At 36.0% G+C, this 27,674-nt stretch overlaps 1 protein-coding gene across 4 annotated transcripts in view; it reads right to left on the bottom strand.

The window, feature by feature from the left end:
• The window catches only part of NECTIN3 (nectin cell adhesion molecule 3), a 125,392-nt gene extending 102,933 nt beyond the window's left edge, over positions 1-22,459 (bottom strand). For all 4 annotated transcript variants that reach the window (XM_045851507.1, XM_045851508.1, XM_045851509.1 and 1 more), the window contains exon 1: positions 21,874-22,459. In XM_045851507.1, the coding sequence (XP_045707463.1) occupies positions 21,874-22,033 (160 nt within the window). In that variant the 5' untranslated portion in view covers positions 22,034-22,459. The remainder of the gene's footprint in view (positions 1-21,873) is intronic.
• Between the last annotated feature and the right edge of the window lie 5,215 nt (positions 22,460-27,674).

Raw genomic sequence — 27,674 nt, 5'->3', positions numbered from 1 at the left:
TACAAAACAGGTATGTGCAAATACTCTACAAATGAAACATTTGTTCTTCTCTGTGTCCAACAACAAACAATACCTCCAAAGATCTCCAAGATATAGATCCTTTCAGACTCCTCAGAATTTAGAATTTTTTGAAGCAAATAAGTATACATTTTTAATAATCTAGATACCCTCGATGATTTCAGCATACTTAAACACATTTTAGACAAATCCAATTTATAACTACCACATTCAATAATTAATTTGAATTGTTTTAAACTGATGTTTATGCAACTCTGAAAATGTAATGAAAGTTATTAAAAAAACCCAAACACTCAAAACAGAAATAAACATAGAAGAATAGAGCCTATATATATATATATATATATATATATATATATGCACTGTGTGTGTGTGTGTGTATACATATGAGAACTTACAAAATGTGAAAACTATGTATAAACTGCAAAATCAAATACTATTAGAGTATGGAATAATCTCTAACTTCCTGCCATGTCATACTAGACAAAATATCTCTGGGATCACAGGAAGTTCTAATATTCTAAGGATAAATCTGGATCACATACCAAAAAATAGTTGAGAGAACTGAGGACATTCATTTATCAGAATGCAATAGGCATGTATTTTGTGCCAGGCACTACCCTAGATGCTAGGCACAGTATCAAAAATATGTCCATGTCCTTCTGAAGTTTATATTCTAAGCAGAGAACAGAATTAACAAGAAAATAAAAAGATAAGATAGTAAGAACTATGGAGGAAAATAAAGAAAGGTAACAGCAATGGTGATTATGCTAAGGTAGCATCTAAGAGTGATAAAAGAAGGGCTTTTTAAGAGGACATTGAAACAGAAACTTGAAAAAAGTGAAAAAGAAGAACCTTGCAGTGTCCCTTGACTGCAGGAAGAGGAAAAGTGGCAGGTGATGAGGTCATGGGGATAACAGGGAACCAGACCATACAGTTAAGACTTCGCTTCAATCTGAAATTAGATAGGAAACCACTAGAGAATTTTTGGCAGAAATGTGATATTTTAACTTATCTTTTAAAAGGATCACTGTTCAAATAAACTTATACAGAGAAATAATTAATGGTACTTTATGAAACTCCATTTACAATATGTAAGTCAGATCATACTTATTATAAGAGCTATCAGTGCTGGGTTGGAAGTGAAGACCAGAACTGACAAACTATATCTGAGGACAAGTCCCACAACAGAGTCAACAAATAACATGATGACTGATAATATTCAAAACATCTACCCTCGCCAATTATTTCCTAGTTTTCTGCAATTCTATAATACTAACTTAGACAAACTTTATATCAGAGCCACTTAACTGCACAGATTTCCATGAACAAATATTCCAACTCACCTAAAGCCTAGTATTTTCCTTTCTTGTCCTGACCCCTGGAGCTAAGTCTACAGGACTAAAGCCTCTAATATATAAACTGACTCTAATTTTTGATGTTAAAATGGTGCAGGGGAGTTATTCTGAAGGTAGTAGGGTTCACATTATGAAAAGGACAAGTTTTGCTTTTCATTTGGAAACAGAAGTATAGATTATATAGCTACACTCCCCAATCTTTTTTTTTTTAAATGAATTACTGGGATGACGTTGGTTAATAAAATTATACAGGTTTCAGATGTACAATTCTATAATACATCACCTGTTTATTATATTATGTGTTCATCACCCCAAGTAAGTCTCCTTCTATCACCATTTATAACTCCCTATAGTCTCTTCTATCTTCTCCCGACACATATACTCCTTTCCCTCTGGTAATCGCCATACTGTTGTCTAGTCTATGAGTTTTTATTTTTCATAAAATTTTTATTGCTTAATCCATTCACTTTTTTCATCCAGATCCCCTCTAACAGCTGTCAGCCTGTATTTAGTAAGGAGAGTACTAGTCCTCATGTAGGATCTAGGATCAATATATAAAAATCAATTCTACCTCTATGTATTAGCAGTAAAAAATTGAAAAAACAAAACAAAACAAAACAAAACATTAGCCCCAGCTGGTGTGGTTCAGTAGACTGAGCACTGGCCTGCAAACCAGAGGGTCCTCAGTTCAATTCCTAGTCAGGGCACATGTCTGGGTCACAGTCTAGGTCCCTAGTAAGGGGCATACAAGAGGCAACCACACACTGATGTTTCTCTCCCTCTCTTTCTCTCTTCCTTCCCCTCTGTCTAAAATAAAAAGAAAGAAAAATTTTTAAATGGAAAGGAAAATTTAAAAAAAAATTTTTTTAAAAAGAAAAAAATTTTAAACATTGCTGTTTAGAAGAGCATCACACACAAAAAGATAAAAAATGAACATATCTGATCAAAGCTGTGAAAAACCTGTACAATTAAACCTATAAAATTTGCTAGGCAATTAATAAAGATATACTTTGTTAGAAGTATAGGTTAGAAGACTCAATATGCTTAAAATGTTAATTTTCTCTAAATTATCTGGAAGTTCAAGATAGTCCCAATCAAAATCCAATCAGACATTTTATAAAAATTGACAAGCTGTTTCTAAATTTCATATGAAAATGCAAACATAAAGTTTTGTAATGTTGGATTGGCAAATAGTTGTCAGATATGTGACCAGAGGTACAGTTGGTGAATTTCATCAAAATTTAAAGTTTCTGCTCTTCAAAATACACTTTTGAGACAAGTTACCTAATGAAAAATAAAAAATCTGTGAAAAACATGTTTAACAAATGAAGTACCTCTGATAAAGTACTTGAATCCAAAATACATAAAAAACTTACAAAATTCCATAAAAAAACCAAGCCAATAAAAGAAAGAAAAAATAAGTAAAAAATCTGAACAGGCATATCACCAAATAGCGTATGAAAAAATGCTCAACATCAGCAGGGAAATGTAAATTAGGACCATAAAATATACCATGACATATTCATTAGAGTAGTAAAATGAAAAACACTGACATTTTGTTTTAAGTCTTTTCTTTTTTCCTTAGTGAGTCTAGCCAGGTTTGTAGATTTTATTAATCTTTTCAAAAAAAATCTCTCTTTGTTGCATTGATTTTTTTGTAGTCTTTCTGTTCTCTATTTATTTGGCACCCAATATAAAAATTAACTCAAAATAAATCAAAGACCTGAAAAGAAGACCTAAAAGAATGAATTACATAGAAGAAAATATAGGTACTAAACTTATGAACCTTGGTCTTGGATTTTATTAATTTCATCCCAAATGCAAGGGAAATAAAAGTAAAAATAAATGAATGGGACTATATTAAACTAAAAAAAGCTTCTGCAAAGCAAAAGAAACCACCAACTGTTGGGAACCGCCCTGACTGGTATCAGAAGCTGAAACCCCCGCCTACCAACAAAACAAAAAAAGCAAACAACCAAATGGGAGACTATATCTGCAAACAGTTCCAAAAAGAGGTTAACATTCAAAATATATAAAGAATTTATACAACTCAACACCAAACAAGCAATCCAATTAAAAAATGGGAAGAGAAGCTGAACAGACACTTCTCCCAAGAAGGCATAAGATGGCCAATATAAAAAAAGCTCAACTTCGCTAGTCACTAGGGAAATGCAAATCAAAACTACAATGAGACACCACCCTCACACCTTTTAGAAGGGCTGTATCAACAAGACAAGTACTAAAAAGTGTCGGAAGGAGTTGTAGAGAAAAAAAATAAACCCTCATTCACTGTTGGTGGGAATACAAACTAGTATAGCCACTATGGAAAACAGTATGGAAGTTCCTCAAAAAGTTAAAAGTTACCATATGACCAAGCAACCCCTCTTCTGGGTATCTACCCCCAAAATATGAAAACATTTATATGCAAAGATATATGAACCTCTATGTTCACTACATTATTCACAGTGGCCAAGACATAGAAACAACCAAAGTGTCTTTGGATTGATGATATGATAAAGAAGATGTGATACGTACCGTATTTTGCTGTGTATAATACACACTTTTTTTGCCCAAAATTTTGAGGGAAAAATGAGGATGCACATTATACATGGGTAGTATTAATTCTGTATCTATATACATGTTTTTAATTCTTTTATTTATGCTTATGTGTTAAAAGTGTAACTCTAGAAAGCAATAATGATATCCATATGCAAAGTAATACCCTACAACATGATAATCAGTTTTGTTACTAAATATAAATAAATAAAAATGAATTAAAAAATTAAACTAAAGATCTAAAGATTTTTTCTGAAAGTTTGGGCCAAAAACATGGGGGCGCATTACACACGAGAGCACATTACACACAGCAAAATACACACGGTATATACAATACAATACTATTCAGCCATAAGAAAAGATGAAATACTCCATTTGCAACAACATGGATGAATCTTGAGAATATCATCCTAAGTGAAATAAGTCAGACAGAAAAAGTCAAGGACCACATGATTTCACTCAACAAATAAAAAAAACTCAGACACATACAACATTATGACAGTTATAAGGGAAGGAGCTTGGAGGAAGGTAGTAAAGGGTAAAGGGGATCAAGTATACAGTGAAAGAAGATTTGACTTTGGGTGGTGGGCACACAACGCAATATTCAGATGATGTATCACAGACCTGTACATTTGAAATCTATTTAATTTTATTAACCAATGTCACTCCAATAAACTTAATTAAAAAAGAGGGACAACTGTTAGAGAGAATGTAGAGGAATTGAAACTCTTCTACATTCCTGATTGAACTGTAAAACTATACACCTGTATTAGAAGATACTTGGCAGTTTCTTAAATATACAAGCATAGTATACACTCATTTCACTGTCTTTACTTACTGGAAAAGAAAGCATGTGTCTATGCAAAGACTTGTTCACAAATGTTCATAGAAGCTTTATTTGTAATCTCCAAAAACTGGAAGCAACCCAAATGTCCATCAGCAGGTAAATATACAGACAGATTGTGGTATACCCAAACAATGAAATACTACTCAGCAATAAAAAAGAATACCCAACTAGGAAGAGACAAGATATTCTTCAACTTGATTAAAAACATCTATTTTAAAAACCTACAGCTGACATCATACTTAATGATGAAAAACTAGCTTTTCCAGTAATATCAGGAACAAGGCAAGATGTCCCTTCTGTTGTACTTTTCAACATCACACTGCAAGTTCTTTCTTGCTAATAAGAAAACAAAATAAAAAGTATACTGACTAGAAAGAAAAAACAAAATTCTGTTCACAGATGACACGATTGTCTATAAGAAAATCAAAAGTAATTGAAGAAAAATTCAAAATAAGCAATTACAGCAAGGCTGCGGTATACAACTGCCTTCTTATGATAGCAATTAATGAGCAGAACTTGAAATTAAAGACAATATTGTTTATATCTGCACCCCAAAATTAAATAAGTATAAATCTAACAAAATGTGTACAAGATCTACATGAGTAAAACTGACAAGTATTCAAAGAAAATTAAAGAACTAAATAAATGTAGAGATATTCCATTATTCATGAACAGGAAGACTCTACTGTTAAGATGTCAGTCCTTCCCAACTTAATCTACAGATTCAGTACAATCCCAGTTAAAATCTCAGACAGTTACCATATGGATACTGACAAACTGATTCTAATAATGCACATGGAGAAAAAAAAAGACCCAGAATAACCAATGCAATATTGAAGAAGAAGAACAAAGTCAGAGTACTAATACTACCTGACTTCAAGACTTACTATATAGAGAGCTCAAGTAAGCAAGTCAGTCTGGCACTGGCTAAGGACAGATTGATGAACCAGAGAGCCCAGATATAAATTCAGAGAACTATAGTCAACTGATATTTGATGAAAGAGCAAAAGCAATATAATGAAGCAGAGTCTTTTAAACAAATGACTCTGGAACTGGACATCCTCATGCAAAAATATGACATAGACTTTACACCCTCCAAGAAAATTAACTCAAAACTGATCACCAATCTAAATACAAAACATAAACCTCCTAAAAGTTTAACTGGAAAAAATAAAATCTAGATGACCTTGGGTATGGCAATGAATTTTTAGATACAATATGAAAGACAAGATCCATGAAAGAAATAAGCAATGGGCTTGACAACATCAAAATTAAAATTTCTGCTGTGCAAAAGACACCATCAAAAGAATGAGAAGACAAGGTGTACAGAATAGGAGAAAATGCTTGCAAAACACCTAATAAAAGACTGTTATTCAAAATGTAAAAACAACTTTTTAAGCTCAACAAGAAAACAAACAATCCAATTGAAAAATGGGCTAAACCCATAAAGATACATTACAAAGAAGACATACAGATGGTAAATAACCATAGGAAACTGATGCTCAATCATGTCATTAAGAAGCTGCAAATTAACAATGAGGAACCATTAAACACCTATCAGAACTGTCAAAATCCAAACACTGCCAACACCAAATGCTGACAAGGACATGGAACAACAGGAACTCCCATTCATTGCTGGTGAGAGTGAAAAATGACACAGCCACTTTGGAAGACAGTTTGGCAGTTTCTTACACACTAAATATACTCTAACCATAGGTCTCAGCCATTGTTTTCCTTGGTATCTGTCCTAATGTGTAGAAAATTAATGCCCACACAAAATCCTTCACACAATATTTATAGCAACTTTATAACTGCCAAAACTTGGGAGCAACCAAGTGAACAGATAGGTTGTGGTATGTCCAGACAAAGATATATTACTCAGTGCTATAAAGAAATTTGCTATCAAGCCACAAAAAAACATAAAGGAACCTTAAATGCACACTGTCAAGTTAAAAAAGCCAATCTGTAAAGGCTATGATTTCAACTATATGATATTCTGGGGAGAAAAAACTAAAAACAAAAAGATTAATAGTTTCCAGGAGTTAGAAGAGTGGGAGAAATGAATAGATGGAACCCAGAGAATTTTTAGAGCAGCGAAACTACTCTGTATGTTACTATTATGTTGTATGCATGCCATTATACATTTGACAGGACACACAGAATGTACAACACCAACAGTAAACTGTAACGTAAACTATGGCCTCTGGGCAATAATGATGTGTCAATGTGGGTTCACTGATTATAAGAAAAATACCACTTCAGTAGGGGATGAGTATCTGTTGATCATCCTTGCAGGGGTGGGGGCAATGTGGTGGAGGAGCACTAGGGGTATATGAGAACTCTGTAATTTCCATTCAATTTTGCCATGAACTAAAACTGCAAAAAAAACACTAAAGTCTATTAAAGTTTTTTAAAATACTCATATAACCAAATACTATTCAGCAATAAAAGGAAATAAACTGATACATGTAACAACATGGGTGAATTTCAAAATAATTATGTTTGAAGACAAAGAGTACAAAGAGTATGATTCCCTTTATACAAAGCTACAAAATGCAAACTACTTTCTGGTGACCAGATCCAAGTTAGGGTTTGCATGAAGGAAAAGGAGTAGGAAGTGATGAGAGAGACGATTAGACGATTTAACAGAGGACACAAGAAAACTCTTGGGGATGATGGATAACATTCAGTACCTTCATTGTAGTGATGATTTAACAGGTCTACACTTTGTTAAAACTTATCAAATTGTACACCTTATATATGTGCAGCTTATTATATGTCACTTAGACCCAGTAAAACTGTTTTACAAAAAAGTAAGAATAAGAGACTGATTGGAGAACACTTAGTACACAGGTAACTTTTGTTGGGACTTTTACTATAAAGGTAGGCAGAGATCAGACAGTAGCTCAAAAGAAATGATGGGTAAAAGAGATTTTTTAATGGGGCATATTAAAATTATTTAAAAGAAAAATTTATGGCAGAACAGACAGGGCAACCGTTAAAGTGATATCTTTGAGGAAAGAGGACCATATGGAACAGGATTGGAAGGGATAACATCAACCATTCATTGTGCCTCTATTGTAGCAGGCAATCTACCAGCACAGATAGGTAGGTTGGTAAATATGGCAGCAAAAGTTCTTTTCTTACTACAGTAGCCCTACCCCCATTCATGGTTTAGCTTTCTGCAGTTTCAGTTACCTGAAGTCAACTGAAGTCTGAAAATATTAAATAGAAAATTCTAGAAATAAATAATTCCTAAGTTTTAAATTGTGCACTGTTCTGAATAATGTGATAAAATCTTGTGCCATTCCACTCCATCTCTCCAGGACATGAACCAACCCTTTGTTCAGTATATCCAGTCTATATACACTACCCATAAATTTAATTGTTGTTAATCTCTTACTGTGCCTAATTTACAAACTAAACATTATCACATAGGAAAAAGTAGTATATATAGGATCTGGTACTATCCACAGTATCAGGCATCCATTGGGGGTCTTGGAACATATCCAAAGTGAATAAATGGGAACTACTATAATAGGAGACAGTGCCATTTACTACAGTCTAGGCTAGAGGATCAGGGAATCCTTTGCAAGTGGTGGTATTTAAGCTGTGCTTTGAATGCTAAGATTTTCATAGGCTAGGAAGACCATTCCCAGCTAAGCAAAGATTCAATATGAGGTCCAAATACAGAAGGAAGACTGGAGAGTAGGCATAATCCTAAATTGGTGAAGGGCAGTAATCAAAATGACATAGTAAAAAACTAGAACTAGTGTTCTAATTTTCTTCTAGCACAGTGCTTAGAACTTCCTATAACTGCACAGCTCCAGCCACTAGCCATCTGTGGTTTTTAAATTAAAATAAAACTTAAAACTCAGGCTTCCATTTACACTAGCCATTCAAGTGCTCAATTGCCGCATGTGGCAAGTGACTATAATTCTGAAGAGTACAGCTTAATAGTGTATTGCGTCATTGCAGAAAGGTCTGGATAGCACAATTCTAAGAAAAAGGTTCAATAAAGGTTAACTTCTTTTAACTACAGGTCTAGAGTTTTCTACAAAGTTAAAAAAAATCGGCCTCAAAGAGTTATTTTTTTGAAGTTTAGATTTCTATAATAATGATTTATATGTGACCAACACAGCAATAAAAAGTACAAATTGCAAACCTCTACACTATCTCGTATACATTAATATTAATGTAGATTTCACCCCACTATCATATCATCTCTAATATTTAAGTAGTGAAGTCAGCCTTTATAAAATGATTTCCTAAAATGTCATTTCCACTATCTATTTTCAATCAAGCGCTACCTTTTAATTTCAAATATAGAAAATATCTTAAGGAGGTTTCTAAAAGTAATCTTTCCAACTCCATCACGCTGAGCACATTATAAAGAAATTCTAAATGTTTCACAGAAAGAAAACCTAGAAGGGCTTTAGTTGAGACATGCAAAAGCTCAGAGAATTTCAAAAAGGTGGAGGGGGGTTGTAATTAAGTCAGCACTTCTTCCATCAGAAATGAAATGCATGGGAGAATGGAATTTTATAACAATTACTAAGAATTTGCTTTTTTTATTCCCATTTCAACCTATGAATCCGGCAAATTTTTAAACAACAAGATTGTTTAAATAAATTTGAGTTTTAATATCTTAATAAAATGTATTCCCCCAAATACTATAGTAATTATATTCCAGCAGTAAAATTTACAACCAACAGTAAATAATTTTCAACCAAAGAAATTATTTAACCATACTACTGATTTTACTTGATTCTTTAATTTACTTTAAACCTTATTATAAGTGATACATAAAAATAGGAAGGTCTGTGATATAAATATTCTCAGATGAAACCATTTTAAATAACTTGTGCTTCAAAGACAATGATGTATTATCAATTCTCATAATTAACCTTCTATAATTCACATAAAAATTTATATACATACATAAATATATATACATGAACGTCTGGCCAGAAGGTATCCAGCCATGTAATATGCAAAACAGAGACATTTTTTGAAGAAGATACAAGAAACACTGTACACAGGACAATGATACCTCAGTCTCCTTCAAAGTAGGCACCTTGGGACCTCATACAGTTTTTCCAATCCCCATCAACTGTCCTGTCATATTTTCCTGAATCTCACAGATAGTCTGAAATCTCTTCCCTTTCAAAGGTGATTTTAGTTTTGAGAAAACCCAGAAGTCACAGGGCACCAAATCTGGACTGTAATGAGGCTGAGTCACCTGGGTGATTTGATGTTTTGCCAAAAAACTCTGCACAAGACGTGATACATGAGTTGGATGCATTGTTGTGATGAAGCTACCAATCACCAGTCACCTATAGCTCTTGCCTTCTGAATCATCCAAATAGTTGCCACAGAGTAATGTTCAAGCTTAACATAAAATTTGATGCAGATTTGTTGCTCTACCTGCTCAGTCATTTTGAATGTGACAGCCACACAGTACACATGCTCACTCAGTGGTGCCTACCATCCCCACTATTAGGGTGAGGTTAAGTAGTTATTGTTCATGCATGTGCGTTCCAGTCCACTCTCCTTGGTTGCCATGTTATATCAATGTCATGCAAACCGTCGTTATATTAACAATGGCTGGACTTTCTCCAGACAGACCTTATATATTTATATATAGACCTTATATATTTATATATACATATGTGTGTATATATAACATGCACTAGTAGTTCAAAAATCTCACACTGTTTTAAAAGAGGCACCTCCAAACAAGTACATGGAGCTTATTGTTCAGTAGTATGATACTTCTCAGAGTCAAGAATGAGATTTAAAATTGTGAATGGTAATAGGGTTTAATAAAAAAGGAAGTTTGGAGCCAGACAAACCTATGGAAAATGTCCTTATAAGTGACACACAAAGGAAAACCAGAGGAGAAAGCTGTGTAAAGACAGAGGCAGAGAATGGAGTTACAAAGTCATAAATTAAAGAACATCTATAGCCCCAGAATCTGGAAGAATCAAGGAAGAGAAACTCCCCTAGAGCTTTCTGAAGGGAATGTGGCCCTATCCATACTTATACTCCAAAACTGTGAGAGAATAAATTTGCTGTTTTAAGCCTCCAAGTTTATGGTAATTTGTTATGGTGGCCCTATCAAATGATTACAGGAGGTTACTGAACTAAACTAGGCATGACAAATAAATGTCTAGAACAAGAGTAGTGACAATAAATGGAAACAGGAAAGATGTTTAAACTCACACACCACTCAAAAGTCCCAGAATCACTGTTGATTTAAGAGTATTTTTCTTGTGTTCAAAATCTGAAGAAAAATTTCACAGATTAGTAAAAAAATAAGCACAATTATAACCTTGATAGGTCTCAGATTCTTCTAGCAAAGGAAAACTGTGGACTACAGAAGTGGTTTCAAATTGTTCTCCCGGTCCAATTCTGACAATGCAACTCAAGGGAGAAGTGGGAAAAAAGTACTAACACTAATACTAGTACTCTGAATTCTACACAAGAAAATTTCAAGAGACAGGGCTTAGAACTTCTACTAGAGCAGCTTCACTTTTGTACATGTAAAACTGTTGAGGGGGGAAGAGGAAGGGAAAAAGGAGGCTGAATATTTTAAGACTACGTATCTAGTCATTTTCAGCACTGTTTGGCAATTTGTCCTTTCTTCTGCATTATGGACAACAGACAGTCAAGGCTAAACCCCCAAAATTTATGCTATAATCCACTCCTTTCTCTTCCACCAAAATTTCCATGAAAGTCATCTCGGCAGCAAATGTGGGGTTGCCCAAAAAGTTCATTTGTTTTTTTTCCCCAAGATGGCTCTAGTGGCATTTAGTTGTCATTTTCATTAGAAACAATTTTGTTAAACTGTATTGTGACAGCTGTTATATAGAGTGCATTTAAAAAGTAAAACATCAAAATTGATAAATTTTTGTGTAGTCAATTTTAATATTAAAGATGGAAGAAAATATGCAACATTTTTGACATATGCTTTATTATTTAAAAAAAGGTAAAAACACAACTGAAACTCAAAAAAAAAAGACTTATGCAGTGTGCAGAGAAGTCACTGTGACTGATTGAACATGTCAAAAATGTTTTGTGAAGTTTCATGCTCGAGATTTCTTGCTGGATGATGCTTCATGGTCAGGTAGACCTGTTAAGTTGATAGTGATCAAATCAAGACATTAATTGAGATCAATGTTATACTACAATGGGAGATAGTAGACATACTCAAACTATCCAAATGAATATAGTTATTAATTAAAGTGGAAAATGTCTTTTTTATGTTATGGAAAAAACTAAACAAATGTTTTGGCCAACCCAGTATTTATCCTTCGAATTTGAGTAAATTCTTCAATATAGCACTTAATATAATAAGCTAGAAAATTTAGGTCCTCTATTAAGTCTTCCTCCACTCCCAGTTAAACTGTTCTTTCTTCTATAATCCCACAACACTTTGTTTATATTTCTAACTAAGACAGTTCATTTTCCCTTGTATTATTGCTAGTGGTATTTGTAAAGCACTTTACAGCAGTTTCATAAGGATTTCATTTAATTTTCACAGCAACTCTGTATATTTTACAGATGAAACATTTTAAGAGAGGTTAGTAACAGGGATTATAACAGACATGCACACACTTCTCTAATTCCAAATCTCCTAACAATTAAATATTACATTTCTTAAGGGCAAAGACTCCAAGGAGCCTAGATAGTCCTTTCTGGGTAACAGATGCTTTGTGTTTTAACAAATATTTTCTTCTCTGTTTGAAAAAACTGTTTTATCTGTCTGAACTTTAATCTATTCTTGAAGACACAGCTCAAAATTTTTTCTCTAATTAGCTTTCCTTAACCCTTCCAAGCATTACTTAGCTTTTTTTAAAGGCTATATCATACTACTTGGTATGTTGTTACAAATGTCTTTTACAGATATATTTTTAAATGCATTAGCCTTACTATTGGGGTTTATAAGCTTGAGGGCAGCCACTATGGTATCCTCTTTTTCAACTGTAGTTGAAACTGTAGTTGAAAAAGAGGATACCACCTAGCACTTAGTTGGTGCTCTATCACCTGTTTCCTGTTTGATTCTCAATAGTCCCCAATCTACTTCCTGCCCCAATTCCTAAACCTTTTATTTTTTTTTATTACAGGCAGAGATTGACTGTTGTGACTAACTAAACATTATGATATTTTAACAGTAAATATTACTCAAACCACTCCTAAGATTTGAAGCTCACAAGCCAAGGAAGTATTTTAATCATCTGACAGGAGAAAAATTTAGTGTCTAGTTTAGATGACTGTAGAGGGCAGCAAAGCAGCAGTAGTATCCTCAAAGAAAAATGTTTTCTTAGGAAACCAGATTTGGGTTTTTTTTGTTTGTTTGTTTTTTTAAACAAATGCTGTTATGATTAAAGCTTTTAGAATACAGACCTTTTAGCCTGCTGGTATACAAATTTCACCAACTACTCATATATTTAAACATTTTCACTATCAATTATAAATACAACAAAAAATGTATATGTATCAATGCTTAATCTGTTTATACACAATTGAAAAAATAAGTTTGATAAATGATTCATGACTTCAAAACAGCCATAATTGCAAATTGGTTTACAAATCTAAAAGTTGAAAGTGTCTTTCCATCAAAAGATGTAAAAATAACCTATCTTAAATACAGAAAAGAATGTCAATGGTCTAACTAAAGTTTATTTCTTGCTCAGAAATAACAGATGTCTTCGTTAGTATTACTAACTCTAGCCTTGATATGCCTTCTGTTTTTCAAAATCAGTCAACTGTAGGGTCTATCCTACCTGTACAAGATAAAAAATAAATTCTCTATCATTGTACTAGTGTACAATAAACAGAAGGTAACACCTTGAAAGATAATAGGAGGTTCTTACTGTTATTTCAATATTAATTTTGGTTCTATTATGAACTAGGTAAATGACACTGTATCATCAAAATCATATATATGTAATCTCAGAATTGCTTAGGAATGGGAAACAACTATAAAAATAGATACTCAACATAACTGAATTATTTGCATGTTAGTGAAAGTTTTTGTAGATGGTAGTTTTTTACATCTTTAAGTTTAACAAGCAGAAATCAGAGATTTAGAGTAGCTGCTACACCCATTATCACATGCAGACTCATAGTGTAGTGAAAAATGCTATGATGTTCCAGCCCTTTGCCATTAGTGAGGATAGAACTGTTAGCTATGTACCTTCTTCCACTTAAATCTAGTCAAAAAGGGAAAAAATGAGCTCTTTAAAAAAAAAGTTTGCATTTAAAGTAAAGAAACCAGAGTACCTCTGAGCACATTAAAACTAGACAGTTTATTGTCTTAGTATTAAACTGACTTTTAGTCATGAATGATTGTCTCTAAATAAAATCAGAAGGGGATTTCAAGTTCATAATGACAAGACACTTGTGAAATGAAAGTTAATCTGTCCCATAGTAGCTATGACTAAATTAGTCATTTTCAAAAATGATGGCCTGAGATATTTCAGTAATAACAATCATGTCTGTCATGGATAATTTACAGAAATAGTTCTTTACAAAATTAATTTTATCAGTTTACCAATACTGACATTTCATTAATATTTTTGATTTTTTTCTGACTTGAAGCCATTAGAAGAATTAAACTCTTAATTATATAGAATATTCTTAAACACTGAGTTGAGTCCTAGCTGTGTGCACCTATGTTTATATATTTGTCTCTGGGTTTTCTCTTATCCTTGCCAGTAACAGCACTGTTATACTTTCATTACAAAATAGATTAGCCATCTTAAATTTACTCAATTTATTCCTAAAACTCAAACCCCGAGTGAGTTATCTTGTACATCAAGTGAGGTATGCCTCACAGAAGCTGCATCTATCCTGGGATAAATAAAACAAAGATGATTTTGCAATACCAAAGAATTCATTTTAGGTCAATTTTGCAAACATTTCAGATTCAAAATGGGTAAGACAATGATGAGTAAACAGAATTAAAAATGCAAAGAGAATTTTTAGAAAAAGAAAAACCAATGAAAAACTATCTCATCAAGCAACATATTTAAAATCCATTAACTTTTTCTAGTTTAAGTAAACATGTGTGTGTGAATGTGTGTATTTTCACCCATCTTGGCAGATAGGAACAGGAATAATATCAAGACAGAATAGTAACAAGTGTACAAACTTTTCTAAGGATATATTTCCTAGGGAGTGTTTGGCACAATATACAGTCTGCAACATAACAGATATTACACACATACAAAATAATTTGTTTAATTAGTTTGTAAAACAGAATATTTTACTGAAGAATTTCTTAGACCATTAACAAACTAATGTACATAGTGACTTTCCATGAGGGGGCTATATGGTCAGTTTTTCCCATTCCCAAATGTATTCAACCATGGTATTCTGTTCCAAAAACATATCTTCTCAGACTAGTATTCCACTGAAATGCTTTGGCAAACACTGCTCTAAATACTGCATGAAAAAAGGAAGAGAATTTGCAAGCATTTCCCACCAGTGACCACATGTCAGACTGTTAAACACAGAACAGGAGAGGCCTCCAGAGACCAAAGATCTCAGAGATATCTAGGATCAGATAGAAAATAAAACAATTCAGAAATGCTTTTATAGTCATTTATTATAGCTATTACTCTATTTTTTATTTTATTTCAACATGGGAGACAAAATCATAAACCAAGTATTATCTGACACCATTTAGTCAATTCCTTAAACAATTACAATGGGAGAAAGCAAATGCTAAAATCAATATAATTTAAAAAACAATTTGTTTATTCTGTGATATGTACTATGATACATACAATGAAGCTTGAAACAAAGTCTTTAATGTGAAGAGCACACATCACAAAACAATTTATAATTAGATACTAATTAATTGCAGTATATAATTAATTATATACAATATAGTATAGAAGGTTTACGGAGAAAATTAATCTTAAACTGGGCACTTCAAAATTGGAGTAGGTAGAGGAAGGAAGAATAATGTCATTTTAGGCTTTATAGGACCAGAGAAGGACAACGTACTTCAGAGAAACGATAGTTTCAACCTACACTGTCCAACATGGTAGCCACCAGCCACAACTAACTACTGAACAAATGAAATATAGTTAGTCTAAATATCAGTCTGTAAGTATAAAATGCATACCAGATTTCAAATACTTACTATGAAAGAAAATGTATGTCAATTTTAAAATATTAACTGCATGCTCAAATATTCTGGTTATGTCATGTTAAATAAAATATTAAGATTTCATCCATTTCTTTCACTTTTTTAATGTGCCATCAGGATAACAAAATTATGTGGCTCACATTTTATTTCTGTTAAACAGTGCTGGTTTAAACTAAATTTGATTTTGATGTTAAATACCTGAAATAAAGAAATTTGAAGAAAAAAAAGCAACTTGAGTGTCTACTCCATGCGACACATATGGGGACACGTGAACAAAATAGTAGAGTATTATTTCTTTCAGAAGAGCAATCACTTCTGGTCAAATCATAAATAAAAATGCTGTAAAAATAGCACTTTAGAGGAAAGAATCATCTGATGATGTCTCTTAAAATACAAATGGTCCAATCCCCACTCTCCATTTCTCACTCCTCTTGCCAAAATTGGTTATCCAGTAAGTCCATAGTAGGGTCTGGAATGTTGTTTTGGAAAAGAATCCCTAGTAACTATAATTTGAATCCATCTGCACATCCTACTTTTGCTGACCCTAGCTAGTTAAGGAGAATGATTTATAAGCTCCTCCCCACTTTAAAAAATGTATTTCTTCCAAAGAAACTTAGGCTTGAGAGCCAACAGGTATAATGTCCAAATTATTTAAAATAAGAAAAAGTTTAATTTTATTTTTAATGAATAAAATTGAAGAAAATCAAATAGTTTTTTAACTATTGTAACTGCCCTATTTATAAAGCCACAATTTACTATCTTACACCAACAAAATAATCATGTATAGTGTTGAAAAGCATACTGTCAATTCTTAGCCACTTAATCTAGTTATGAGCTGGTATGTTTACACACATGCCTCAAATTCCAATTTATGAATATCTACTCAGAATGCAACAGATTTCTTTCCTCATCTCAATTAGCAGAATGAATGTTGGTAGTCAATAGGGTTACAAGAAAAACAATCTCCTGGATGCTAAAAATTCACAGTGTAAGTATGCAATACAATATCCTTTCTAAAACAATTATGGTACCTGCAATATGTCTCAGAAGGCAGCTCTGACTAAAATTTTAGAGTAGTGACCTAAACCATAAGGAGTGAGTCACTTGTACTACTCTGGCTGGTGTGGCTCAGTGGATAGAGCACAAGCCATTGAGCCAAAGGGTCGCTGGTTCCATTCCCAGTCCGAGCACATGCCCGGGTTGCGACCCAAGTTGTGCCCCCAATAGGGAGTGTGTGAGAGGTCAGTACACATTGATGTTTCTCTCCCTTGCTCCTTCCCTTCCTTCCTCTCTAAAAATAAATAAATAAATATATATATATATTTTTAAAGGAGTCACTTGGAAAACACTTAAAGCTCACCCTTGATAAAGATTCACAACAATTTTATTCAAATAGATGACTAAACTATGTTGAAAGCCATCATAAAATAAAAAATCTCAAGTTTTATAAAATTAGGAAAGTATATGGCTTCAAGACTTGACAGGCAATTTTAGATAAAAATATGAAAGGTAATCAAAAGTACATTAATGATTTGAAGTATTTTGGATTTCAGTTCTTGGCACACAAAATCATCTTTACTAGTCATGCCATTACTGATTTAAGGGTTATTTGATTCCATGTTAATAACTATGATTAATTGAATACTGTATCTTTCGAAAACCATATAGTACTTCTTGTCAATTTTTATGAAGAGTTTAATAGGTTACAGAATATACTACAGCAATATATTATTTACTCATTTTTAGGAATAAATTACAAAATGTCAAAACACTCCTTTTTAGCAGGCTTCTCTTCAATAATTTATAGTCCAAATAGTTATAATAAGCCATAAGTTTTATTCCTTAACTATACAAATATAAAATGAACATCAGAGTTGTTGAATCACTAAGTTATATATGTAAAAATATATGTAAGCCTAAGTGACTTAAACAAGGTAAGATAATAAATACACACAAACATACATGTAATTGCCCAGCTTTTTCCAATTCCTATGGATCTGTAGCTAAATACAAGAAAAGGTGATGTGCTTTTTGCTTGCTTTTAAGTTTGTTTCAATTTCCAATTATATTTGTTTAGAATGTAGAAAGATTCATATGTGCAATACGTATTTTAGCCTCCAGGCTAATACTATAAGTAACTTAATACAGTGTGAGTGAAATTGAGACTCCCCTCTTCAACTCCACATTTTCAACATAATCACCAACATTCTAAGTGACTTTATGGAACTGCCAAATTCTAAAATGCATTCTGTATCATGAAGGGAAAAGTCAACTAGGTTTCACACAATTACACAGTTGATTTCACCGTACATTTATCTGAAGTAAATTTAACAAATGTCTAAAGAGAATTGACTGGGCTATATACTTAAAATAATGATGTAAAGTACAAACACAGCAAGTCAAAGAATGAACTCAAAAACTCAATTATTCAAGACATCATGGTAGAATTTAAAAATGACAAACAGAGGACTGGCTGACTTTAACGCGCAATACACTAAGTGCTAACATGTGAATGTTTACTACATTGCATGCACTCTGCTAAGTGTTTTATTTCATTTTTTCATTTAATCCTCACAAGAACTCTATAGGCAAGGTGATATCATTTTTTTAAAGATGAGAAACCTTAAGTTTACTGAGGTTAAATAATTGGCCAATCACACATCTAGTAAGTAGCAGTCTTTTTTCAGAATCAAATTATGTAGTATCTAAACCATAAACTGCAGAGGGGGGAAGGGAGGAAGAGAAGTGGGAGAAAGAGAGAGAGAGCACAAACCTGTACCATATACCACAATGTCTAATCTCAATGAGAAGATCTGACTCAACTTACTCTTCTAAAGTAGGTTTTTTGGTCTTTTTTCTCCTCTCAGTTCATATTTATATATCATTACCTAATTGGTTAGGTATCCCTCTTCTGGGCATAGTATCTCATGCAGACCTCCCTCATAAACTCCAAACTGTCCTATAATCATCTATTCCCTTCATGCCTACCACAATGTTATAAGATACTTTAAGACAGAATTCTGCTTTATTCATGTTCTGTATCCCCAAGTACCTATCAACTGCCACGAATACAAAAAGTACTGAAAGTGCTCTTAAAGCTTCAATATCACATTAGATCTTTTCTATAATCTTCTAAACATCCATCTTAAGCTATAAATCTTATTGAAATTGGAAATACTAAAATCCTACATTCAAACAGGACCTTACTAAGGTCAAATAGTCTAGCTTCTCTATCACTGATAATATTCTCCACATCAAGAAAAAATGGAAAGAAAAGTGAGATAAAGCTAATCACTTATGAATTGATCATAAAGAAATATGGAATTCTAGAATTAAATAAATGAGGTTTATTAAGTCAGATCGTATTGTAAATCTAGTCTCTTTAACCTTCATACCTAGCTATTTGTTAGGCTTAAAAAATATGACAGAACCTGGCAGTTTTTCACCTGTAAATTCTTTAAAAAAGACAGCTAATGTCTATGCCCAAACAAATTTGATGTAATTTTTTATAAATTTCAAATATCAAGTCTACCAGTTGCAAGGTTTTTTTTACCAGTTAAATTAACATGATATGAAAATTACCTGTGGTAATAGATGATATTGCAGAGGTTGAAGGTAGTTAAGACTATGCTAAATGTAAGCCACAGATCAAAAACACTAGCAAAAAGAAAAACTGCTTATTATATCAAAAGAAAAATGTTCTATTAACAAATCATCAGATAGACATTTCTAATAAGCCTAAAAATCTTTTCAACTCTAAAACTGACTACTCACATATTAGTACATGTCAAACCTTGTAAGCAGTACTATTGTTAGATCAACAGACAGGTTATATGAAGAAAATTCTGTTTCCATATGTACTAAGCATCCAAAAGTCACAAGTGTACCCAACTCAGAGGCTAAATTTAAAATAGAAAAAGGTTGATGGAAAAAATTCATCATAAGGGTTCACAAACTGGGGTGTTATAACACTATAAACCAAAAAAGGAAGCTGTTAAAATGAGCAGTGCACAGTAACACAAAGCTACTGCCTGCCTCTACCACTACAAACAGAGTTGACAAAAAACTTCAATTTACATCTCCTCTAAATCACAGTCCATTTGCCTAAATTTTTAGGACTCTAAAATACAGTACATTATCAAAGATATTTTTAAAAACTCTTTTCTTCTTCCATGAGAAAACCGATGTTTCTTCAAAAAGCAATCAACACTTAACTTGCACAACTGTGAAATTATTACCCAAATTCTATTTCCTCTATGTCAGATGCACATATTACCTAACTTCAGTCTTCCATAAGGCTTTTGCCCAGCTACTTAAGCCTTTATTGGAGGCACAAATAATATTCTCTCAGTCCTTAACACAACCTGGGTTAAGATAGTAAAACTCTTTAACACTTTTTTCCCACCCAACTGTAATCGACAATCTTCCTTAATGGAAAGAACAGTACACAAATTCAATCTAGAATCCTGCATCAATTCAAAGTAGTAACAAACATTAAGAATTTTGTGGTGAAACCAAACACCTGGGGAGTGGGGCTACCACAAACAAACAAAATATTGTAGATTAAACAACATGTCGTTTATCATCGTGTACTTTGTAAATCAGAAACTTTCATCACTTGAAACGTAGTGGTGAACTGCAGCCTATAAGGGGCACTCAATCTCTTGAAATGTTTGCCTCTCTCATAACCAACCACCTTGACACACCTACCCCAAACAGGAGTCGCTTCTAAACCACTCTCCAAGAAATTCGCACACATCTTTCCTTTTAATGAGTATTGGTAAAACTTCGGGTATCTTTTAAGATTTCATTACTGAGATCCAACAGTAGCCTTAAATACTAGTAAAAAAAGTCTTGGTAACCACTGTTTGAGCAAACGTAAATTTTGCTTCTCCACCTTCTTCATCAAGTAAGAAGCTTCGAATGAATAAGGTCCTGCAGTGTTTCGGTATTACCAAAGAACAGATTGAGCTATTCCCCAAAAGCTGGTGGCCTCATTTTGCCAAATCATCGCCTTCTATTAATGACCACTTTCGTCCATCTTTCTTGTATGAAAGATATTTTTATACCGTCCTTAACAAGTAGACTTTTAGCTTCCAACATGTAGGAACAGAACTTAACTAGCTCCCAAATGTGAAAGGAAAACTGTACCATAAATACCAGGGAAGAGACAGGGAAGAGCCATGAGGTTTGTTGTGATCAGAAGAGCTGGGCACAGTCGACGCTATCAGGTATGTAATACACAAATCAAACAGTGCTTGCAAAAATAAAGACTGGCAGTGCGAGAGACGTCCCACAAACGAAGGCAGAGACAGGCTCAATACAAAGCCATCCAGAGGCAGCCAGAGCAGAACCTGGCCGGAGGAACTAAGGAAACTGACTGTAGGGGATGCCGCAGGGTGGGCTAACATGGTGCCTTCTCCAGGGTGGAAAAGGAAGAGAAGTGGACCTGAAGACTTCATTCCGTCGGACGCTGGTCCCTATAGGTATTTAGGCTCACAGTTCAAGTTTCACCGGGGAAAAGGGAGGCGACAAACGTGCTTCCCGGCACCTCAGACCCAGCCCTTAAGTCCAGTCTCTTGGCTTCCGGCTCCAATTAGCGAGGAAGTAACGGTCTGCGGAGCACACACGGAGGAGTCCGCACAGAAAAGCAGCACCTCCGAACCCCGAAAGTCAGCGCGGCGAGCAGTGCGGCCGCGGAGGAGCGGAGCGGGCGGCGGGCGTTGCTCTCCCTGCCCCAGCCCCGGCCCTGCCCTGCCCTCGCCCGAGACGCTGGGAAAAGTTTCCTACAAAAGTCTGCGGCACCCGCTCGCGCAGCCAACCGCCAGACACAACCGCCTAGCCGCTGGGGAGAGCAGCCTGCGCCTGCCCGGCCAAGGCGCCCAGACCCACGGTCGCGCCTCCCTCAGCCCACGCCGAAGTTCACCTACCACAGAGCCGGGAGAAGAGAAGCAGCGGGAAGAGCAGGAGCAGCAGCGGTGGTGGCGTCGGGGGTGGCAGCAGGAGACCGGCTCCGGGGGGAGAAGCGGAGGAAAGTTGTACTTTGCCGCCTACGGGACACAGCGGAGCCGGTCCAGGGGTCCGCGCCATTCCCCACCCTCCCCCCGGCCCGCTGGCTTGCTCGTCGGCCCCCACAGGCTCCCCCGGACCGGCGCCTCAGGCTCCTGGCGGCGGCTGAAGCGGCTGCGGCAGGGTGGCGGAAGGACTAGCGCGCGCGTTCCTAACTCCTAGTTTTTGAACCTCCGCCGCCGGCTGACACTGAGCGGAGTGCAAGCGGCTGCTTCGGCACCGCCGTCGCCGACGCCACTGCCGAAGCTGAGGCGGGAGCCGCCCGCCGCCGCCGCCGCCGCCACTCCCCTCCCCCAGCTCCCGCCCGCCTGGAACTCCTGGGAACTCGGAACGCACCACCCCGCCCCGTGCGGGAGGGGGAGAGGAAGCCGACCCTCTGAGCGGGCGCAGGAACTCGCCCGCCCCACGCCAACTCTTGCTCCCGTCTGATCCCAGACTGCCTGCCGCGTTTCCTCCCACCCGGCTCCCCTACACAAGCTCCGCCCCCTTCACACACACACACAGAAATCTCTTCTCTCCGCTTTGATAACGGGGTTTCTCCCTGAGCAAGGCTCTAAAAAGGACAAAAAAATCTGGAATAGATTAGTAGGCTCCGCCCCTCGTTCCATAGACGTACCCCCCTTCCAAGAGTTTCCAATGGTCTCGCCCACCCCGCCCCTCGTGGGTCCACCGCTGCCCAGGCGCAGACGGAGGCGGAGGGCGGTGGCGGGACAATTGGGGTCGTGGCTGGGCTCACCCAGGCAGCGCTCTCCCTCGGGCAACGCTCTCCCTCAGGCGGGGACTTGGGATTGGGAGGGTGTTGGAAGGGGAAGGCAAGATGGGGTTACCCCTTCCGTTGCCTACTTAGGAAGCTGGACGCAGCCTGCTGGACTAGTCATTTATCTCTTCGCCACGGGCGCAAGGGGCTGAGAGACTTTGTCCTTCCTGCTTCCCGGGACGGCTTTGCTCTCCGAATTCCTCCCTTTTTTCCAGCCCCACTTCCCCCCAGCCCGGTGAGGCACGTTTGCACGAGCATTTTCCTTGCTTCTTTCACTGGGCGGTCGGCTCGATGGAAGGGTCTGCGTTGCTGGGCGAGAAGAGGGACCCCAGAAGGTTTGCTTTCCCTTTCTCGCTTCTCCCAGCTGCCGGGCTGTCAGTTGTCCTCGCCTGGCGACTGGCAACAGGAGGCCATGGATTTCCCCCATCGGAGCGCCTCTAGTGCGGTGGTGTTTTTCTTTGGTTTTGTTTCATTTGCATGTACGCACGTGTAATTTTATTCTCATTATTTGTTTTCCTTTGAATTTACTGCAGGAAAGCGACCTTGGGAAGTGTTCAACCTTTGCCCTTAAGAAGAGCGTCTATGGTCCACCACGACCCTCCCTCACTCCAGATGGGCTGCTCGCCCTGTCCTCTTCATCCGCGCGCCTCGCACAGTTCTGGTGGCCTGACCTTGGAGGCATAGCCACCGGCGGTTCTTCCGGAGTGGTGGACAGTTTGAACTGTCCTGAGGGGGACTGAAGGCAAAAGACACAAGTCCTCCTGTCTTGACACCATTAATTTTAAGTTAAATCTTGCCGTTTCCGCCAATAGGCACAGGCACGCTCCGATAAGAAAGCCGAACTAGGATTTAGCCGCTTGTCTCAGCTAAACTAAATGATTGCCTGCCGCCAAGATCACACTGTCATTCCTCTTCAATCACTAGGATCTCCCACCCTCCACCCACTGACAGTGTTTTACTCGCTTTCTAGGCTACATACTATTCTACCCTTCTGCCCATATATTTTTTTAACTTCTGCCTCCCATCCTAGTTCTTAGTTTAGAACCTCTCTTCCTCCACCCCCGTATCTCTCTTCCACTCTACCCCTGCCTGCCTCTGCCGTTCTCCTTGAGCCTGTCTCCAGTAGCCATTCCTTTCCATTACCTATTCTCAGGGTGCATTTATGACTAAACCTTGCCCTGCGTACGCTCCAGGAAATTCCCTGATGATGATGATGATCATAATTGACGAAATGTAGCTATTGTGACATTGCTAAGCTCTGCTGACACTACCATTTCCCTTGAGGAAATTTATTTTTCTTTTTTTGCATTCCCTAAACCTAATTTTACTGCTAAATTTAGAGTCAACTGCGCAGCGACTAGCTAATTATCTGTTAAGATAGCCACTTTAATACGTTGTTGATACTCAGTTAAATGTTAACCAAAAATTCAATGTCTCTAGCCAGTTTCATCGTCTCCCTATCCCCCAGCCATTCCCTAATGGTTCCAGTCTCCAGAAAAAGTAATTTAGCCAACATTTGAAACGGTGCCAAAGGCTTAATACGGGGGCCACTGTTTGATTGCCATGGAGACCACGAAGGATTAGCTGGTTTAGTGCTTCTCAAAAGGATGATGCGGAGATTTAAGAAATATATATCCTCCGTATTTTGAGAAATGGATTAGTGGCATGCTATGATTATATTCTCTGACCTAAAGAGAAGAGAGAGCTTGGAAGAGTAGTATTTATAGATGTTATATAAGCATTAAAAGAGCGCTGTGCTAGTGTTTTATGTGCATACAAGCATTATGTTATAATAATAATTTGTGTTGATATAGCATCTTCAGCCAAGGATGTCAAAGCACACTCTTCTCACACAAGGTAACAATTACTATTATTCCTATTTGACAGCTGGAGGAACCTAGGCACAGAGGTTAAGTGCAAAAACTACCATCCATGTGGTGGTTTTTCTGTCAGAACCAAGTTTTTGCTTTCCACTGTGCACCACTAACCTCTTGAGATTCTTAAGTTAAAAACAAATTTGCTGAGGTAACTCAAATTTCTACTTCCTAAGTGTCCAGTCTCAAATTACGTTCTCCTCAAGTAAAGACATACCCACCCCAAGCTTTCCTCTTGGAAATTATTAATAGCTAGAGAAAAAGATTTTATATTATGCTGTATAGCTTTTTTTCAAGGACTAGAATTATTGATTGTATAAAAACCTTTAATATGAGAGCATTACTTGGCTTTACACCATTTTTAATTGTCTAACTTAAAAGACAAGTTTACCTTTATTTTTCGAGGGACAAACTGGTTGAAGGACTACTTAATTATAGCTAACTTATTAATATTTGGGGTATCATTGGATCCAAAGTATGCATGTATTTTCTAAGAAAAAATATCTGAATAAAGAGCAACATGATCCTAATGTCAAAAATATTTCATTTGTTTTGGGTTAAGAATACTGATGATATCCACCCCACTTTCTGCCTCAAAAGACTGCTGGCCAATTATTGAGGTTCATTAACTCTTAACTAAGAAACAAAGGTTGACATGTTAACAAAGAAGTAATTATATACAATGTTGGGCATTTTACATTTATTCAAATAATCCAAAATAAAGGTTTAAAATTATTATTAGAATTTCATAGCTGACTCTGAAGCAAAGGGAGTATTTTATAGTATAGGTAGGCCATTATGTACTCTAGGTAGTTCCGCTTACCATCAGCAAATTTTTTATAACCTGCTACATGAAGTATAGCTTTTCCCTATATGAAAGAGATGAGCAGTGCTTTGTGGAATGTTTGAACTTGGTACTATATTTGATAATAACTTGATTTTACCTGGCTGTAATCATAGTCTTATAAAGCAGAGCTACGCAAATATTTAAAAAAAACAAACGACAAACCCACCAAAAAAGTCTACCAATTTACAAATCTTTACCAACCACACGTTTATCAAATGCAACTATTTCCTACTGAAAAGATCTCTCTACCCCCATAGATTTATACTGTTTACTTCCTCATATTTCTTGAGATCTTTGCTTAAATTTCACTGTGTCTTCAAGATCTTTTATGACCATCCCGTATGAAAGAGCCACCTCATCTCAATCCCTATCCCCTCTTACTTTGTTCTATTTTTCTCCAGTGCACTCACCATTTGACCTGGTATGTATATTTATTTATTGTCTGTTTTCCCTTTGCTAAAATGAAAGTTCCACAAGGATGAGTGGGTTATTTTTTCACTGTTGAAACCCAACCATCTAGAACAGTATCTGTCATATAAGTCCCAGATTGTATGATTAAATGATAAGTATAGAGACAGCATACTGAGATGCATGTCTGGTGGCAGATAAACTCAAAAGAAGAATATTAATTTTTTAAGGTCTTGAGTATATGATCATGTTGAGTTTTTTTTTAAACTGGAAGATGATTATACTGACTATTGCTTAAGTCTATAGACTTCATTTATTTTAGTGCTGCTATTATCTTTCCCGTCCATATTTACACTTCCATACACTGGGTTTGTGATTTGGGGGCTGTGCTATCAATAGATGTCACTGGAGGGAAGGTGGAAGGCAAGAGTAAAGAAGATACCTGTTCCTTTCTATTTGCTTCCTGTTCCTATTAGTATCACCTCAGCAGTAAAAGCCCTTGACCCTGTCATCAGCAGTTGGTCCCAGCCTCCCACTTGCTGTACACTCTAAGAACCAAACTCATCATGACCCCTCAAAGATATCAGCACCAGCCCAGCTGTACCCACTTCTCAGAGGTCCATTTCCTAGCTGAGTAGAATCCCTTCCCTGGACTTCTGAGTTCTAATAATCCATCCAACCTTTTCCCTTTGTTCCCATAGCTCTAAAGGTGTTAATATATTCCTACAGCTCATATATCTGTATGACCTATGTTACACTTTTTGGTCTGGAGACTCCCATTTGAACCCTGGTATAACAATACCCTATTATTAAGTTCCCTCAGAAACATAGTATGTTTTCTGTGTTCTTGATTAGACCTTGACTGATGCTCTATTTTTCTGAGACTGGTTCTCAAAACCTTCCCTTGTACCAGTTATTTTCTCTAAGTTAAAGTATTTAAAATCACAGAGCCAACATCAATTCATCAATTAATGTAAATAAAAAATAAGGAAAATGAGCAAAATATGTTCCTTTAATTGGCAATAATCTAGATTTGTGGGTTTGAAATAAGTAAATTTGGAGGAAATCATATAGGTGTTTTAGTCATATATACATATGATTTATTGTTTATGTTCCTCATCTAGATTATGGCAAAAACAAATAGAAATTTCTAATTTTTGTGATTTTGTTTTACAGATCTTGAATGCACTTGAGAATCATTATGAAGCTAAAAGATAAGAGGATTATTTGGGGGAAAGAATAATTGGACTTGTCTCATAAACTTACAATGAAAACAAACATATACTGCACATAGCTATCTAAATAAAGTCTAACTCCATTTATAATATACAACTCTTGTAGAGCACTAGGGTTCCAAAGAATATTTGGAACTAATATTTAGCAGAAAGAAGAGCTATGCCATAGCATTATGGTAGGTTAAATAAAAGGGAACTAAAAGCAATAAACAAACAAGACAAACAAAAACTCACAGACACAGACAACTATGGTGATTACCAGGAACAAAGGAGTGGGAGCAGGGCTGTAATGGGTAAAGGGACTCAAATAATATATGGTGATAGAAGATAAGGAAACAGATTCGACTTTGGGTGGTAAGCACATAGTGCAATATACAGATGACATATCATAGAATTATACACTCAAACCTATATAATTGTATTAACCAATGTCACCTCAGTAAATTTAATTTAAAAAATAAAAAGTAAACAAGAAAGTGTTCAGCAACAAAAAGAAATAAAAGGGTAGGTTAAATTTAAGAAAGATAATTGAGCTCCTATG

Source organism: Phyllostomus hastatus, unplaced genomic scaffold, assembly GCF_019186645.2.
Source record: "Phyllostomus hastatus isolate PE091 unplaced genomic scaffold, TTU_PhHast_1.1 phas_contig_86, whole genome shotgun sequence".
Lineage (NCBI taxonomy): Eukaryota > Metazoa > Chordata > Mammalia > Chiroptera > Phyllostomidae > Phyllostomus > Phyllostomus hastatus.
The sequence above is the reverse complement of the archived record's forward strand: the minus strand, read 5'-3'. Positions and strand labels throughout refer to the sequence as shown.